Genomic DNA, 14,854 nt, shown 5'->3' on the forward strand with positions numbered 1-14,854 from the left:
TTTGTCCCTAAGCTCAACACTCGAAGCTGATTCTCGGCTTCGACTGGTGGCTCATAAAGAAAACAAATTAAATTCCAATTCTATTTAAAATTAATCAACTAATTGATCAATTAATTAATAGGTGACACTTTTGGATAAAAAAAGGTAACCACAATTTTCACGTTCAACCAAAATATCCAAATGAACAACAACATTAAACTCTCCAGTTAAAACGATTCAAACTAAATTAAATTTCGAGTCAAGTTGATCAGATAATCACTTCCCCTGATGATGAAGTTCCAGTTCTTTTATTGATTGTTGATTAATTGTAGACAAATCACCGAAAAAGTATTTGTGTTAGTAACTAGATTAGAAAACAAAATGAAACAATCAAAAAACCTGTTCAAGGCTCGAATATCGAAAAAGTTTCGAAAAGTTCAACGATCAACAATCAAATTTTCACCAATTAGGACAATTTAAATTCTCTTTTAATATTCTTGTTAAAACGTAGAAAATACAATTAATTAATATAAATTTAGAGTAGATGGTTTAGTAATTAAATTTGTTCGCAGAAAAAATGTTTCACAATCAATTCAATTTTTGACTATTTCGAAACACAATTGAAAAATGATCCTTTTTCTATGGATTTGATTGGTTACCATTAAATTGCTCTTCTTTTTTTAATCAATTAGAGACAAAAATTAATTTTGAATTTAATTGATTTTCCTCATTCGCCACAGTCCAAGCCGAGAAGGAGAAGCTCCAAGGGAAAGTGTTGAGCTTACGAACAGAAATGTTGAGCCTTTTACCAAAAGGAGTTTCTGGCAGCGGTGGGATTCGAACCCACGCCATTTCTGACTGGTGCCTAAAACCAGCGCCTTAGACCGCTCGGCCACGCTACCTTGTGGGTTAATGACGGTTAATTTTTTATAGAATTTATTTCAATGGGAAATAATTAACGAATTGATAAAATGATCAAATTAAGCTTTCACTTTCATTTTAAGCTTTTGTAGCCAAGGAAGTTTAGTATCTTTCGGTATACTGACACTTCGTTTGACATCTTTCTTTTTACCATTCATTTTATTATTATTATTATTATTGGAATCTTCATCTTCATCATCTCGCAATTCAATTATCTCATCATCACCTTCATTCATCAATCCAGTTGATGTAATCTGATTCTTTTCACTATTATTATTTTTCTTATTATTATTGTTGTTATTCAGATAACCATTAACTTTACTGGTTATCTCATTGAAATTGGAATCACGATCTTTACTTTCATCACGTTTTTTATTTTTCGATGATAATCCAGTTCGTTTTGAGGTTGACAGGATTGATTGGGTTCGAGCGATTCCAAGGGCTGAATTGCGATCATCTTCATCTACTGGTCGATTATGGTGACTAATTGCTGGAATATAAAGAACCACTGGATCGTTCTGATGGTGAGCTGGGTTGAGTCTACTTCGAGAGCCGCTGATGGTTCGTTGGTGAGAACCAAGTCCAGCGTCACTTTCACACGATGAGTGACCATAAGATGCACCAATATGTGAAGCTGATGATCTTAATGGATGATGATGAGATGGATAATGATGAGGATGATAACCACCAATTTCTGATCCAGTTAAATGAAGTCGATGTAGTTGACTGTGTGAACCTGAATGAAGAGGATAATTTGATGAAGATAAAACTGAATGACTTGTTCGAGGGTAAAGGTTAGATGAAGGTGAACCAGGTAAATGATAACCACCATTAGGTGATTGTCCAAATCGGCTTAATGATGATGCCCGTCGTTGTCGAGCCTTATAAGCGGCTGCAAGACCACCTCGAGTTGATCCATGATTATCAATAAAATCTGATTGTGAATGAAGATGTGAAAGGTCACGGGTTGAATTGTATTTTCTCATTGCCATTGATGGTGAATTATTATTGGCACTTGAGGTCAACCCATTGTGACCATTGATTGACATTGATGGTGATGAAATACCTAAATGTGATCCCGCAGTTGAATAACCTTGTCCAGGTCGTTTTGACCTTTGTGCACGGTCAAGATGCCTTCTATCAAGTGTATAAGCGTGTGTCATAGTTGATGGTGGATGATAATCAGCACCCACATCTCGAGATGAGGGTAACCTATCACGGCCACGCCTCGACATGGTACAATAATCAGTAACATTTGTATGGTTCGATGGGTCATGATGATGATGAGGATGATGATTAATATTATTGTTGAAAGATTCCCGATCCGATAAACCCTTTCGATAATCATCTTCGAGTGACCTAAACCACATGGAATTGTTGGTTGATTGTCCATCTTCATAAATTGACCCACGAATTCCAGTTGAACGGTTTCGTGGTGTAACATTTTCATAATTAATTTCCCCCTTTCGATGATCAATTTCACGAATAATTGATTTTGGTGCAATCAAATCATCGGGATCAGAAATACTCCCTCGACGATTATGAATCAACTCATCGCCCGATAAATTTTCATCTCTCATTCTTTCTAATCGTCCACCCGTTGATCGCGACATTAATTCGTCATGTGGGTGGTATGGGTGTTGTTGTGGTTGGTGATGGTGATAAGGGGCTTCAATCACTCGAACGGGCTTCGTTGACGGAGGTCGAGTTGGAAGGTGAACTTCGGGAGCTTCTAACGCAGTTCTCATGTTGAACCCATAGGTTTTATGAGCAACGGAAACAGTTTTATTTGGAGGCCTTGGTGATGGCGAAGGTAAATCGGGTTTACTTTGTCGCTCGATCTCAAACATGTACCGACGGCTTGGTGAAGGCGAAGGTGATTGATGTCGATATGAGGACGTTTCCATTGAGCGTCTTGTGTTTTCACCTCTACTTGGTGAGACCGATGATCGAGCTGATTTGATTGCATTAGATTCATAAAGATAATCATCTGGACCATATTCACCTGGTTGGTCAAGATTATGATGGTCAAGATAATCATCTGGTGGTAATGGTGATGATTGATTAGTTGATCGCTTTTTGGTTCGATCAATTTGACTGTAAATTACTTCTGGGCGATGATGATGATGATGATGATTAGTTTGTGGTGATCGACGGTCAACAATTGGTGAACCATCTCGACTCATTGGTCTATTTGATTGTCGATCAATTTCAGTCTCAGCATCTGAAATATCAGGAACATTGGAAAACGTTGAGACTGACCCATCGGTCGCTGGTTTAATCACTCGATATCCTAAATCGCAAAGTGAATCGGTCTCCTCCTTTCCTCGATATTTACTTGACCTTTTAAGGTTACATTGACAGGCCTTGTCCTCCATTTTAGGTGTGTAATCAACAATTAAATCGTCGTGATCGACATGATCTGGTTCACGGTCATTGAGATAAACTTCTTTACGAAGGAAATTCTCGTCCAAATCATCCGCAGTTGGAAGTGATTTGTGATTATCACTAATCGAAGATGATGATCGATAAAATGTTTCATGTGTAGGCGAAAATCGAGTTCGATTTGATTTCTTTAATCCTCCTCCGTCAATTGCGTCTTCCTCAATGTCAACGGTTATCGGTGTTGTGGCGGGAGATTTTCTCTCAATCATTATCGGTGAAGGTGATCTGTGTCTTATTTGTGATCGATAACCAGCCGATGATGATGGTCGTTCAGGTGAAATTGATCGAAGACGCGATTTTCCAATTGAACTTTGTGATAATTGTTCATCTCTTGTAGGTGACCCTTTACGACTTTGATGTTTTCGATAAAGTCGATCAGGTGATTGGTTACGAGATGAAGATGATTGTCTATCAGGAGATTTAGATTTGACTGTTAATCGTTCAGGGGAAATTGAATCATGCCTTTCAGGAGAGACTGAAGTTTCTCTTGGTATTTTTATTGGCTCCTCGTAAACACGGCGAGATTTTGATTTCCAAACTTTGGTTCCTTCCTCAAAAGAAGCCATTAATTTACCCTCGCCGGGAATGTAAGACGAACTTGTCTCTTTATTGGCCACGTTAGAAATTAAAACTGGACCTGAATTCCAGGTAGAAACAGGAGTTAAATCACCTGTTGATCGATCAGCTGGCCTTTCACGAGCCATTTCAACGGTATCAACATAATCATCACCTTTAAGGTCCATTTCTTTTTTACTGGTCACTTCGTCATTCAGAGTCGTAGATGGCGATGGCTGTTTTTTGGTAGTGGACACGGTAGACATCAATTTGTTAATTTCACTGGACACTAACGATGGCGGCGATTTAGTTGTGACACGAGATGCGCTTAAATCACGAACATTTTTACTTGGTGTTGGTGCTTGTGTTTTCTTTAGGCTTGATGTTAATGGTGGATTACGAGATGTTGTTAACGATGATTTAAGAGGCTGATTAGTTGATTCTGATTGTCTAGATCGTAGAGTTGAAGAATTGGTTTGTGGTGAATCTCTTGACTTTAAGGTGGACGATGTTGTCCTGGAGGCAAATGTTGGTCTTACAATGGTCGCTGTTGTTTTGTTTGTTGTTATTGGCTTGATTGTTGTTGAATTGTTGGTTCGATCAACTGATTTAGATCGATTTGGCATAGTTGGAAATGTCGGCGCTCGTTTGGCTTTAACACCAAACATCACCTTAACTCCACTGAGAAGAGGATTTTTTTTCTCAACGGTTTTAGTTTCAATAATTTCCTCACTCACTACCGATCCTGGTCGAATTGAATTGGTAACAATTATGTTATTATTGTTATTGGCAGTAGTTGGATTAACTTTCCTTGAGGCACTATCAACACTAGAATGTCGTCCAGTTTTACTAACGGGCGAAGGTGACCTAGGCCTTAAAGAGGAATCAATATCAAGAGCAATAGTTGAGGCACTTTTATAAGGTTCGTAATTGATTATTCGTTGAGTTGATTTTCCACTGGTCGATTTTAAATTACTATGATTATCAATTTCTGATCCTTTTGATGTGGACATTTTCCCACCATCATCAGCACCTCCATTTGATTGATCATCAACAGAATAATCAATTATTTTAACTCCATTTTTACGAGAACTACTAATTGGAGGCATTGTTGTTGAGGTAATATCACCAATAGAAGTTGTTGATTTATTCAATGGCGATGTTGTTGTTGATGATGATGATTTAAATTCACTCTCAATTAAAGGTTGATTTCCATTAACAGTCTCACAATGGGAATCACAATTAACAGAATTAGACAATGGTGAACCTTTAGAATTTAAATTAAACAATTGACTAGAATTAATAAAAGAATCAAGATGATGAGTAGATGATAAAGATGAGGATAAATCAAGTTTACCTTTTGAAGGTAAGGATTGAATTGAATGATCGGTTGATGGTAATTGTTGATGTCGCTGTTGTTGTTGTGGTTGTTGTGGTTGCTGTTGATTATCAGTCGGTATTAACTGTTGTTGATTTAGTTGATTGTTGTTTAGGTGGTCACAATTATTGGCCTTGTGCACTCTAAACCAAAATTTACTTTCACTTAAATCACCTGAGTGTGTTGGTGGTGATGAATATTTTTTCACTCGAACTGCTTTATTGAAGGAAACCTTTTTGTTGGAGGTTGATGTTGTTGTTGATGTTGATCCACCGCCTTCCGAATCACAATTAGAACCATCAGATCTATCAGACCGAGCTGAGCTGATTAGTTGATTGTTATTATTACGATTATAATTGTTACTCTTTAATTGTACGCTTGGTGTTGGTGAAAATGGTGACAATCGAGTTGCTGATCGTTGAGAAGATTTTAATTTTTCCTCGTCACTTTTACTATTACTATTAATTGTTTCTAGTAAACTACCAGGCATAATTTACTGATTAAACTAATTAATGATCATTGGTTTAATTCGTCAATGGGTTTAATTGTTGTTCGTTACATTTAAATTGTGATCTTCAAGATGATTTTTGAGTTACTTGAGAAAAAGTTTTCCAATTTTGGATCTGTAAGATTTTTGTTCAAAAATGAGACAATTAAGTTAATTGTTGGTAGAAATTAATTTTGCAAAATTTAATTGTATCAACCATTGGTCTAAAAAATGATTTACTTCAACGTCAATTTATTAATTTGATTGTTTTATCATTTTTTTGTTTCTCCAATTTAATCTAGTTTTTTAGTTCCTATTAAATTGTTACCTCAAAATCACAATCAACTTGGCATTTAATCAATAATTTGCATATACAAAGTTGCCAATTAATCATGACAATTAATTTAAGTGAAACAATTAACATTATATAAGCCAAAGTTTTATTGAAATTTAATTTCCGACTATTGAAAAATCAAATTGTCGGAAGTTGATGAAAAACAATATAACAATTTTGTTAAATTGTTGTTAATGATTGGCATGCAAATGAATAATTTAATTGACAATCAAGTTTTAATGGTGAGAAGATGATGACACAATCATCAGCAATTAATAAGATTCAAATGATTTGAGGATAATCTTAATCAAGGAAGCAAATTAATGATCAATGAGTGATGATGAATGATGAACCTTGATTAAATTAACCTACGCTTACAATCAATTGAAAACATGTTTTCATAAACCTACACAAACACTCACACACACACTAATCACAATTAACTACACAATTAAAGGAAGGCAATTAAATTAAATTTACCTTTTTCATCGCAACAATTAAGAGAAAAAAGCAAATTATCAGAAAACTTTTTTTTTCCATTCACAAGATTCACTTTCCATCTCATAGATACACATTATTGTTATGATTAATATTTTAACAATTAACAAATTCAGTTTCACCTTAACCTGATTGTTAAATTGTTCAAACACCTTCAACAATTTAGCTGATGAAAAAGCAAAACCTACACCATAAGTTAATCGTCATCAATATCAAGCAAACAACAACAACACAACAATTAACATCATCTTCATAATCAGAATCAACAATTTAAAATAACAATTAACTAACTACAACTATTAACTACAGATGCCATAGTTAACTTGTCCATAGTTAAATATTTTTCATCTGATTAATATTAAAAAAAAAAGTTAATTGCGTGACAACAATTTAAATATTTTCGTAGTAATTAAAATATCTCGTGAGCAATTAACGCACAAACTACAAAAACAGAAACAATTACAATCTGCTCAACAATTAATTTTAATTTAGTTTCATAGACTTTAATTGTTATTAAATCTTTTACCTTTTAGAATCATCTGAAAATCCTTGATTCAATTTCTGTGTCTATTTAAATTGTTATCAGTATTTAGATTATGAGTTTACTAATTGTTAACAATTCGTTAATCAATCAATCAACAGCAACGATTTGAAACAGATGATTGTTAAAGTTAATTGTTGATTCAATTGTCTCATGTTCATTCAATTGTAAACTTTACTTTTTCGCAAGATGATTAAACTAATTGTTAATCAATGGTAAGTATTTATATAAAGATACAATAAATATCAATATATAATTAACAACAATTTAGTTTCAACACCAATCAACTGTAAATTGTTGGCGGGATAATTAACACTTTCACCAGAATAAAAAAAAATTAACTTAATTGTTATACAATAGAAATTAATTGTAAATTCAAATTGTCATCTTAATTATTATGGTTAATGGTTTTACGAGTTAATTATCTAGGTGATAATCAAAAACACGTATTGACAATCAAATTGAAGAACCAAAAATAAGGTTTATCCAAGAATCAATTTTGATTGTGATCAGTTAATTGCCTTTTATTTTTGTTTATTCCCGGCAACAATTACCACAAATTGTTGATAATCAAACACACAAAAATTATCAGCTCAAAAGATCAAGTTAATTGTTAACAATTTAATCCTGAAAATACAAAAAAAAACAATCCAATGAAAAACAATAACAATTAACTGATTTAGTTTCAATTTACCTGACAAAAGATGATTAATAAATTGTGATAACCTTGATCATAATCAATTGATTGTGATTTTTTCTCCATCTTTTAAACTTTGAACAATTAACTTGACCCGTTGATTATTAATCAATAGGAAGATTAATTAATTGTGTAAAAAGAAAAAGTTTTAATTGTTCTCATTGTAAGTTAATCATTTACTAATTAAAATCTATGTTAATTAATCACGAATTAATAAATAACAGAGATTCAATTTGGTTTCCCCTTTAATCACAATCATTTTTAATTGTTGAAGTTGATAAATAATTAATTAAATCTCTCTGACCCTTAATCACGATTGTTAATTATTTTACTAAATTAAATCATCTTTGGCCATAGGGTTAAACAATTGAATCTACATTTTAATTAACTAATTCATAGTTAATATTTTTAATTAAAAAATATGATTTGTAAAAATTTGTTTAATTACTCACATCGCCGGGCAATTGATTTAATCAATTAAATACTTAGTAAATTGCTACAATTAAGCTAATCAATATTGATCATCATGACCAAAGTTAATTTAAATCAGTTGAATAACCTTAAATTTGTTGATTGTTGACAACTGACAATTAACCAACTCGATGGTCTTAATAAGCATTATGATCCTAATTAGCTAATTGAATAGTTAAATCGTGTCTTGATTGTGCAAGAAATCAGTTAATTGTTAATCAACCCTTAAGGCGATTAAACTTAATCCATTATTAATTGTTACTAAATGAACAAGAATAAAAAGAAATACAATTAATAATCCACCCGCAACAATTAATTAATTCCTTCCTACATTAGCATCTTTTAATTAACAATCAATCTAAATGATCATCACAATTAACCAAAATTGTAAAGTTAATCAAAGTGAATCAGTCTAAACATGATTTTCACCTCAATCAGTTTCTCAATTGTATTATTATTGAACAACTAAATCAAGGAAATCTAAGAAAGTTAATTAGTGGATTAGAATAGCAATTCCTAGGTTAATTGTGGGTTGATTGATTAACAAATTAATCCACAATTAAGTCAATCTCATTGAAATGAACAAAAAAAAACAAGGTTTCCAATGAAAAGGAAATCAATGTTTTCCTTTGCACAATTTGATCACAATCAAAGCCCACAATCAAATTTGATCATGATGATTAAGGAGAGAGAGGAAATTAAGACAGTTAAGATGAGAAGGAGGATGATAATGATGATAAATTGAAGACAAGTCCATAGACAAAAAGCCTTGGAAATTAAATCGCAAAAAAAACGCCATCTTAAAGGTTACAAATCTAATTTTTTTTCGTTAATCATCTCGTAGGTTGATTAACAATTAAACTACACAGTTACAAGGCAAGAAAAAAATTAAGGTCAAATTGTAATTATAATTAGCAGCTAATCATCATTACAATCATCGTAATCATAATTACAATCATTGTCAATTGTATTCAACAAGTTGGTTAATTTTAAAACTGGAAAACCTTGAAAAAGGAGTTGAAAAAAATTAAGATGATGATTAAATTTGATTGTAATTGTTTAGTTGTTGATAGTGTTAGGAAATACTAAACTACTTGACATTAATTGTCCACAATTTACGGAAATTGTGTCTATGATCACAAACAATTAACATGTAAATTGAATCACTTTTCCCAACAATTAGAACCTTGAAATTGTTTGAAACTGATTATTTACCAAAGAGGTTAACTTGATTATCTAATAACATTGAATTTATTGATGATCATCATCATGATGATAACTTGATTGTTGTTAGTTAATTGTTTTTGAAACTTTGTTATTATGATAGTTAGTTAACAATGGTTTCAGGTTTAATTTTGTTTTCATCATAATTAACTTGGTAATTTATTACTAAATAAATTGTAATCATTTCGTTGATAATAATATTTTGATTCTTTGTTTTTTTCTCAACTTCTAGATTGAAAAGTTAATTGTTGTTACGATTAAATTGTAATCAACATTATGATGGTGATTTTTTTTATTAAATTTGATTCAATAACTTTGTAAAAAACAATTTAAATTGCTGAAAGTTGATTAACCCTTCAACAAATAGTAACAACAATTTACTAAACTTGATCGTGATTAAATCCTATGTTGATATTAGCACAAGAAAATTAAGACTCCGTGATCATTGAACTAATCACGAATTAGTTAAGTAAATTACAATTGAAATCAATCATGTGATTTATTGATTGTGAGTGTTAATTGTTTCAAAATAGTTTTCACTTTCTTTCAACATTTACTGATTGTTAGGTTAATTTAGGTTATTAGGATGTCACATTAAATTGTTACCAATATTTAACCGGTAGGATGATGAGTTAATTGTGGAGGCGATTTGTTTAATTGTTGTTGAACTTTATGAAAATTATCGTGTAACAATTTAGTGTCACCAAGATAATTAATTTAATAGCTAATACAATCAAGATATGAATTATAAAATCCATCTAAGGTTTTAATCAACAATCAACCTCCACAATTAAAACATCCTACAAATTGTCACCTCTCATCTTAACCTACTTATCGTATATGTAAATCAACACAACAATCAACTAATTAATTAGTCAAATTTGATTCAAAATAAAGGTCATCAAGCAAAATTAGGTAATAGATATGAAAACAGTTTAATTGATTGTCTAAAATTAACTTTAATTGTCCAATAAATTGTCCAAAGTTATATTCAGATAAGTTTAACAATTTAGTTATTTATTGTTTCTAACAATCAAAGTTGATTGAAATTAATTAAATTTAAGTTTATTTTTAATTGTGTCATAATCGTAAATCGTGATTAACTTGTTACCCATTAATTGTAATTTAATTGATTAACCATGAATGATGATCATGTTGATTGTTGATGAAATCCTGCTAATCAAAAATCATAAAGATAAAAAAGTTAAATTGTTGTTTGAGTTAATTTAATTGTCTCTCTATTTCTTGATTATGATGATCAACTGACAACCATGATGAGCAATTTAAATTATGGTTTGAAAAAATCAAGTTAAAAATAAATTATTTGGGTTAATTGTTAGACAACTGTGAATTTTACTAATCATAACAATTTGTAAATCCAGTTACGATTAACCTAATATACTTTAAATTGTGATGGGGAAAAATGTTACAATTGTCTAATGATTAGACTTTGGGAAATTAATTTCTCATTAAATTACAATTAACTTTCATCTGAGGAAATTAATTGAGCAACAATTAAGATGGCAAGGTCATCATCATTAGAATAGTAAGTTAATCATTGACAATTAACACAATAAATTGTGGTAATTGTTGCTTTCAATGAACAGGAAGAGGTGAATTCATTTAAATCACAATTAACACTTTCTAATCATGTAAACATAATTGTCTAACTATGATGATAGTAAAAAAAAAGTTTGCTTAAAGTTAATTAACTTGATTGTCAACGGTTAAATCTTTTGATTACTAACAATTAAATTTGTATGGATTAGACAGACATGAATATCATTTAAATTGTCACCATAACAATTGAGTTAATCATGACGATAATTTGATAAAGTTGATTACTTTTTTATCCTTAATTGTTGGTTATCATTAAACTAAAGTTTAATGATTCATATTTATTTATATTGAAGATTCATAAATAATTGCTAATGATTAACATGATTGTTAATCATGAGACTCAAAAATAACAATTATTATTATTAGAATCAAGAAATTTTTTTATATTTTATTGCTAATCATCGTCATAATAACCAACAATTAACTTAATCATCATGGTGACACAATTTATTTTTTTGCAACCACAAATTTAATCAACTAATCATGATTACAATCAAAAAAGTGCAAACCAAATCAGATCATTTTTCCCAACCTATTGGGATGATTAATAAATTGTCATTGATTAGTTTGGATTATTTTTTTTTCTCGAGCTACAATTTGTGATATAGTTGAACAATTAACTTGGTGGTGGTGATGAAATTAGATCATCATCATCTCACAATCAAATCAATAACTGAATTAATAAACAATCAACCATTCAGTTAATTGGAAAATACCATTTTCAATATGAGTTGATTAACTTTCACTTTAAATTGATTGTTGACTGTTGATTGATTCAAAGATGATAAGTTAATTGTTAGTAATCAAATAATCTCAGAGATTTACAATCCCAATTGCGTTGATTGTTGAACTGTTTTTAATTTAATCAGAAAAATCAAATTTCAAGGTTAACCAACTATTAACCATTTTCAGAGTTTCAATGAATTACAACAATTTAATTGCAATTGAAAATTGAAATTTAATTTCTTTTAATGTTGATCATCATGATAAACTTGATGTTTCCGATTGTCTTATAACAATTTAAAAAGGTTCAATTGTAATAATCAATTCAATCAATTGACAAGCTCAAATAATCAACCATTTATAAAACCAGTTTAGTAATAAGAACTGGTTAACAATTAACTTTCACTCATTCACAATCAATGTTAATCATTTTCTTAACCCTTCATATGATTTACATAGAGATTCACACAATCAATCACAATTTAACTAAATAGTTAACCATTTTTTATGATAATTAACAATCAATTTCACCTTAATTTTGATCCTTTTTAATTTAATTGTTGGTAAGTTACACTAACCAAACGACCTTACCAATCAATTGATCAACTTAATTTTGATTGTCTAAAAGATGATTAATTTTTATATAACCAATTGATTGATTGTTGAACAATTTCATGCTTCTCTAATCCTAAATTTAATTTAGTTGTTGATTGTAGTTTTTCATGTAATAATAAATTGTTTATAACAATAATATTTAATATCAAATCTAAGGTAATTGTGATGATGATTAAATTGTTTGGTTAAAAAACAAAGTTCTGACTCTTGATTGTTGTAGTTAACTAATAGTAAAACAAATCTCATGAACAATTTAAGGTAAACAATTAACTATATTTACTTAATTCTCATGTTGATTAACTCCTTATACGTTGAGGTTATATTTTATTTGTAATTTGTTAATTGTCACACTTACAATCAACAACAATCAATAACTCAGTATGTCAATTGTTTATCACCATCAATGTAACTTAATATTAAATTAACAATCAAGAACCTTGATCATCACAATTGGAATTTTTTTTTCTTCATATTATATGTTAATGGACAAACAAACAATTAACTGATGATATTATTAATTGTTATTGTAACAATTGCCATGTTGTGATAAGAATCAAATTTAATTGTTTCAATTTGATGAGAAAATTTTTTCTCATCATTACTTTAAATTGAATTGTAACATAATTTAATCTAATAGGTTTGTGATTAACAATTAAAGTGTTTGATGAGATAATCATTATTGTGAGATTTTAATTAAATTACCAGGAAAATTGGTTAATTGTTGTTGTACCAACGATTAAACTTGTAATTCAATGTCGTCAATATGACAATTAATTAGTAATTTCAAGTAAAATTAATGATGATCATGAGAAATCAAGAGTTAATTGAGTTACAAACTATCAATACAATTAAACTATTAAACATGTTAATCAGACTGAATCAACTAATCATATTCATCCTAATAGTTTAATTTTAATAACGATTAACTTTCCAACAATCAAATTAAATTGTAACCAGAAGATTAAGTTAACTCAATTGAAGGTTATCGATTCTTAATAAAGTAAATGATCAAATTAACAAATTGTAAAGCTAATTGATTGGCTATACAGTATTAGATGGTGAATTAAATTAGATATGAATGATTGATTAACTTGATTAACAATTAAAAGTAAACGATGAGCTTACAAATCAAATGAACCAAGAAAACAGAAACAGTAACAGCAACGACAATTAGTTAACTATGGTAATTAATTACCAGTAAATTGTTGGTTTTTTTTTTAATATTTAAAACCTTCAATCCATCAATAATTAGAAACACTAGTCTTAATCATCAACCTAATCGGCTTAACAATTAAATTTAATTAAGAAAAGGGAAAAAATCAATTTCTTACCTTCAATGAATTGTGAACAAAAAATGAAAGTCAAACTTTTCCTTGTTGATTAACTTTCACTTTTCACAATTAAGTTAATTGTTTCCAATGTAATCAGATGAAAAATTGATGATATTAAATCAATCCGACATGTGAATTAACAAGCTTTGATGACAAAGTACAAATAATTGAAACAATTAACAATCAACAATTGGTAAATAATAAAAAAAATGTTCAAATAATTTGAGAGGTAACAATTTCGTGTTTAAAACAATCAAGGACAATTAACCAATCAACTAATACACATTTATATTGATTTATATCAAAACATAGTGGACACAGTTACACACAATTGAAAAGTTAATCAACAATTAACCAAGATGATTATTAAAGTTGATTAAATCAACACAAGGTAACATTTGAAAATGAATAAGTTTTTACCTTAAACAACTTTAAGCAACTCACTCACTAAATCACGTGTTTATCATCTTAATCATCATCCTCATCTAATCATATTATCATCATCACCAACATCATCAATAATATAACCACAATAGACCAAGAACAAAAAAATCAAGCAAAACTATCAACAACAATCAGTTAATTGTCAACATAAACCAATGGAAATTATTTTTCTCTCCAAGAAAAAGTAAACATAATCATAGATTTGAATAAATTTCTCTCGCTAGGAATTAAATTGTTTCCCCATTAATCCAGTTTTCCAGGTAATTAACAAGTCGATTCATCAACTGATCATAATCTCCAAATTCTAATTAATTGATTTAATTAGTAACAATTAAAAAAAGAAATTAACTAATTCGTCTATTTATGTTTTCTCTTCCCTTACAGAGCGTAGCCTAGTATTGCGCTACGTTTTTTTAGATTTTTACATGTTGATGGGATTAGATTTTATGAATTTTTTGGGGTCTAGTTATTAGGGTGGGTATGATTTCAGGTACAAATCTAAGATGATTTAGGTATATTATTTACAATTTAAAGGTAAGAAATCTATGATATTTTGGGTACGTTATTTACAATTCGAAAGTTTACTTTCTT

The 14,854-nt window shown here is 29.9% G+C and overlaps 1 protein-coding gene and 1 non-coding gene across 3 annotated transcripts; both read right to left on the reverse strand.

Moving 5' to 3' along the window:
* Positions 1-445: 445 nt before the first annotated feature.
* Positions 446-14,284, reverse strand: LOC128393546 (uncharacterized protein DDB_G0283357-like). Of its 2 annotated transcripts, XM_053353735.1 has the most exons (3): positions 13,820-14,283; positions 5,258-5,901; positions 446-5,167 (listed from the first exon to the last, which is right to left on the reverse strand). In XM_053353735.1, exons 2-3 carry the CDS (start codon positions 5,766-5,768, stop codon positions 960-962), a joined length of 4,719 nt encoding a protein of 1,572 aa, XP_053209710.1. In that variant the 5' UTR covers positions 5,769-5,901; positions 13,820-14,283; the 3' UTR covers positions 446-959. The 2 variants fall into 2 exon arrangements, with proteins under 2 accessions (XP_053209710.1, XP_053209708.1); XM_053353733.1 differs by having other exon boundaries at positions 446-5,901; positions 13,820-14,284.
* Trnal-uag (transfer RNA leucine (anticodon UAG)) lies at positions 802-881 on the reverse strand. Its single transcript has one exon. It is a non-coding gene; the product is annotated as a tRNA-Leu (tRNA).
* Positions 14,285-14,854: the final 570 nt, after the last annotated feature.

This window comes from Panonychus citri, unplaced genomic scaffold (assembly GCF_014898815.1).
Source record: "Panonychus citri isolate SS breed McGregor unplaced genomic scaffold, ASM1489881v1 Contig00014, whole genome shotgun sequence".
NCBI lineage: Eukaryota > Metazoa > Arthropoda > Arachnida > Trombidiformes > Tetranychidae > Panonychus > Panonychus citri.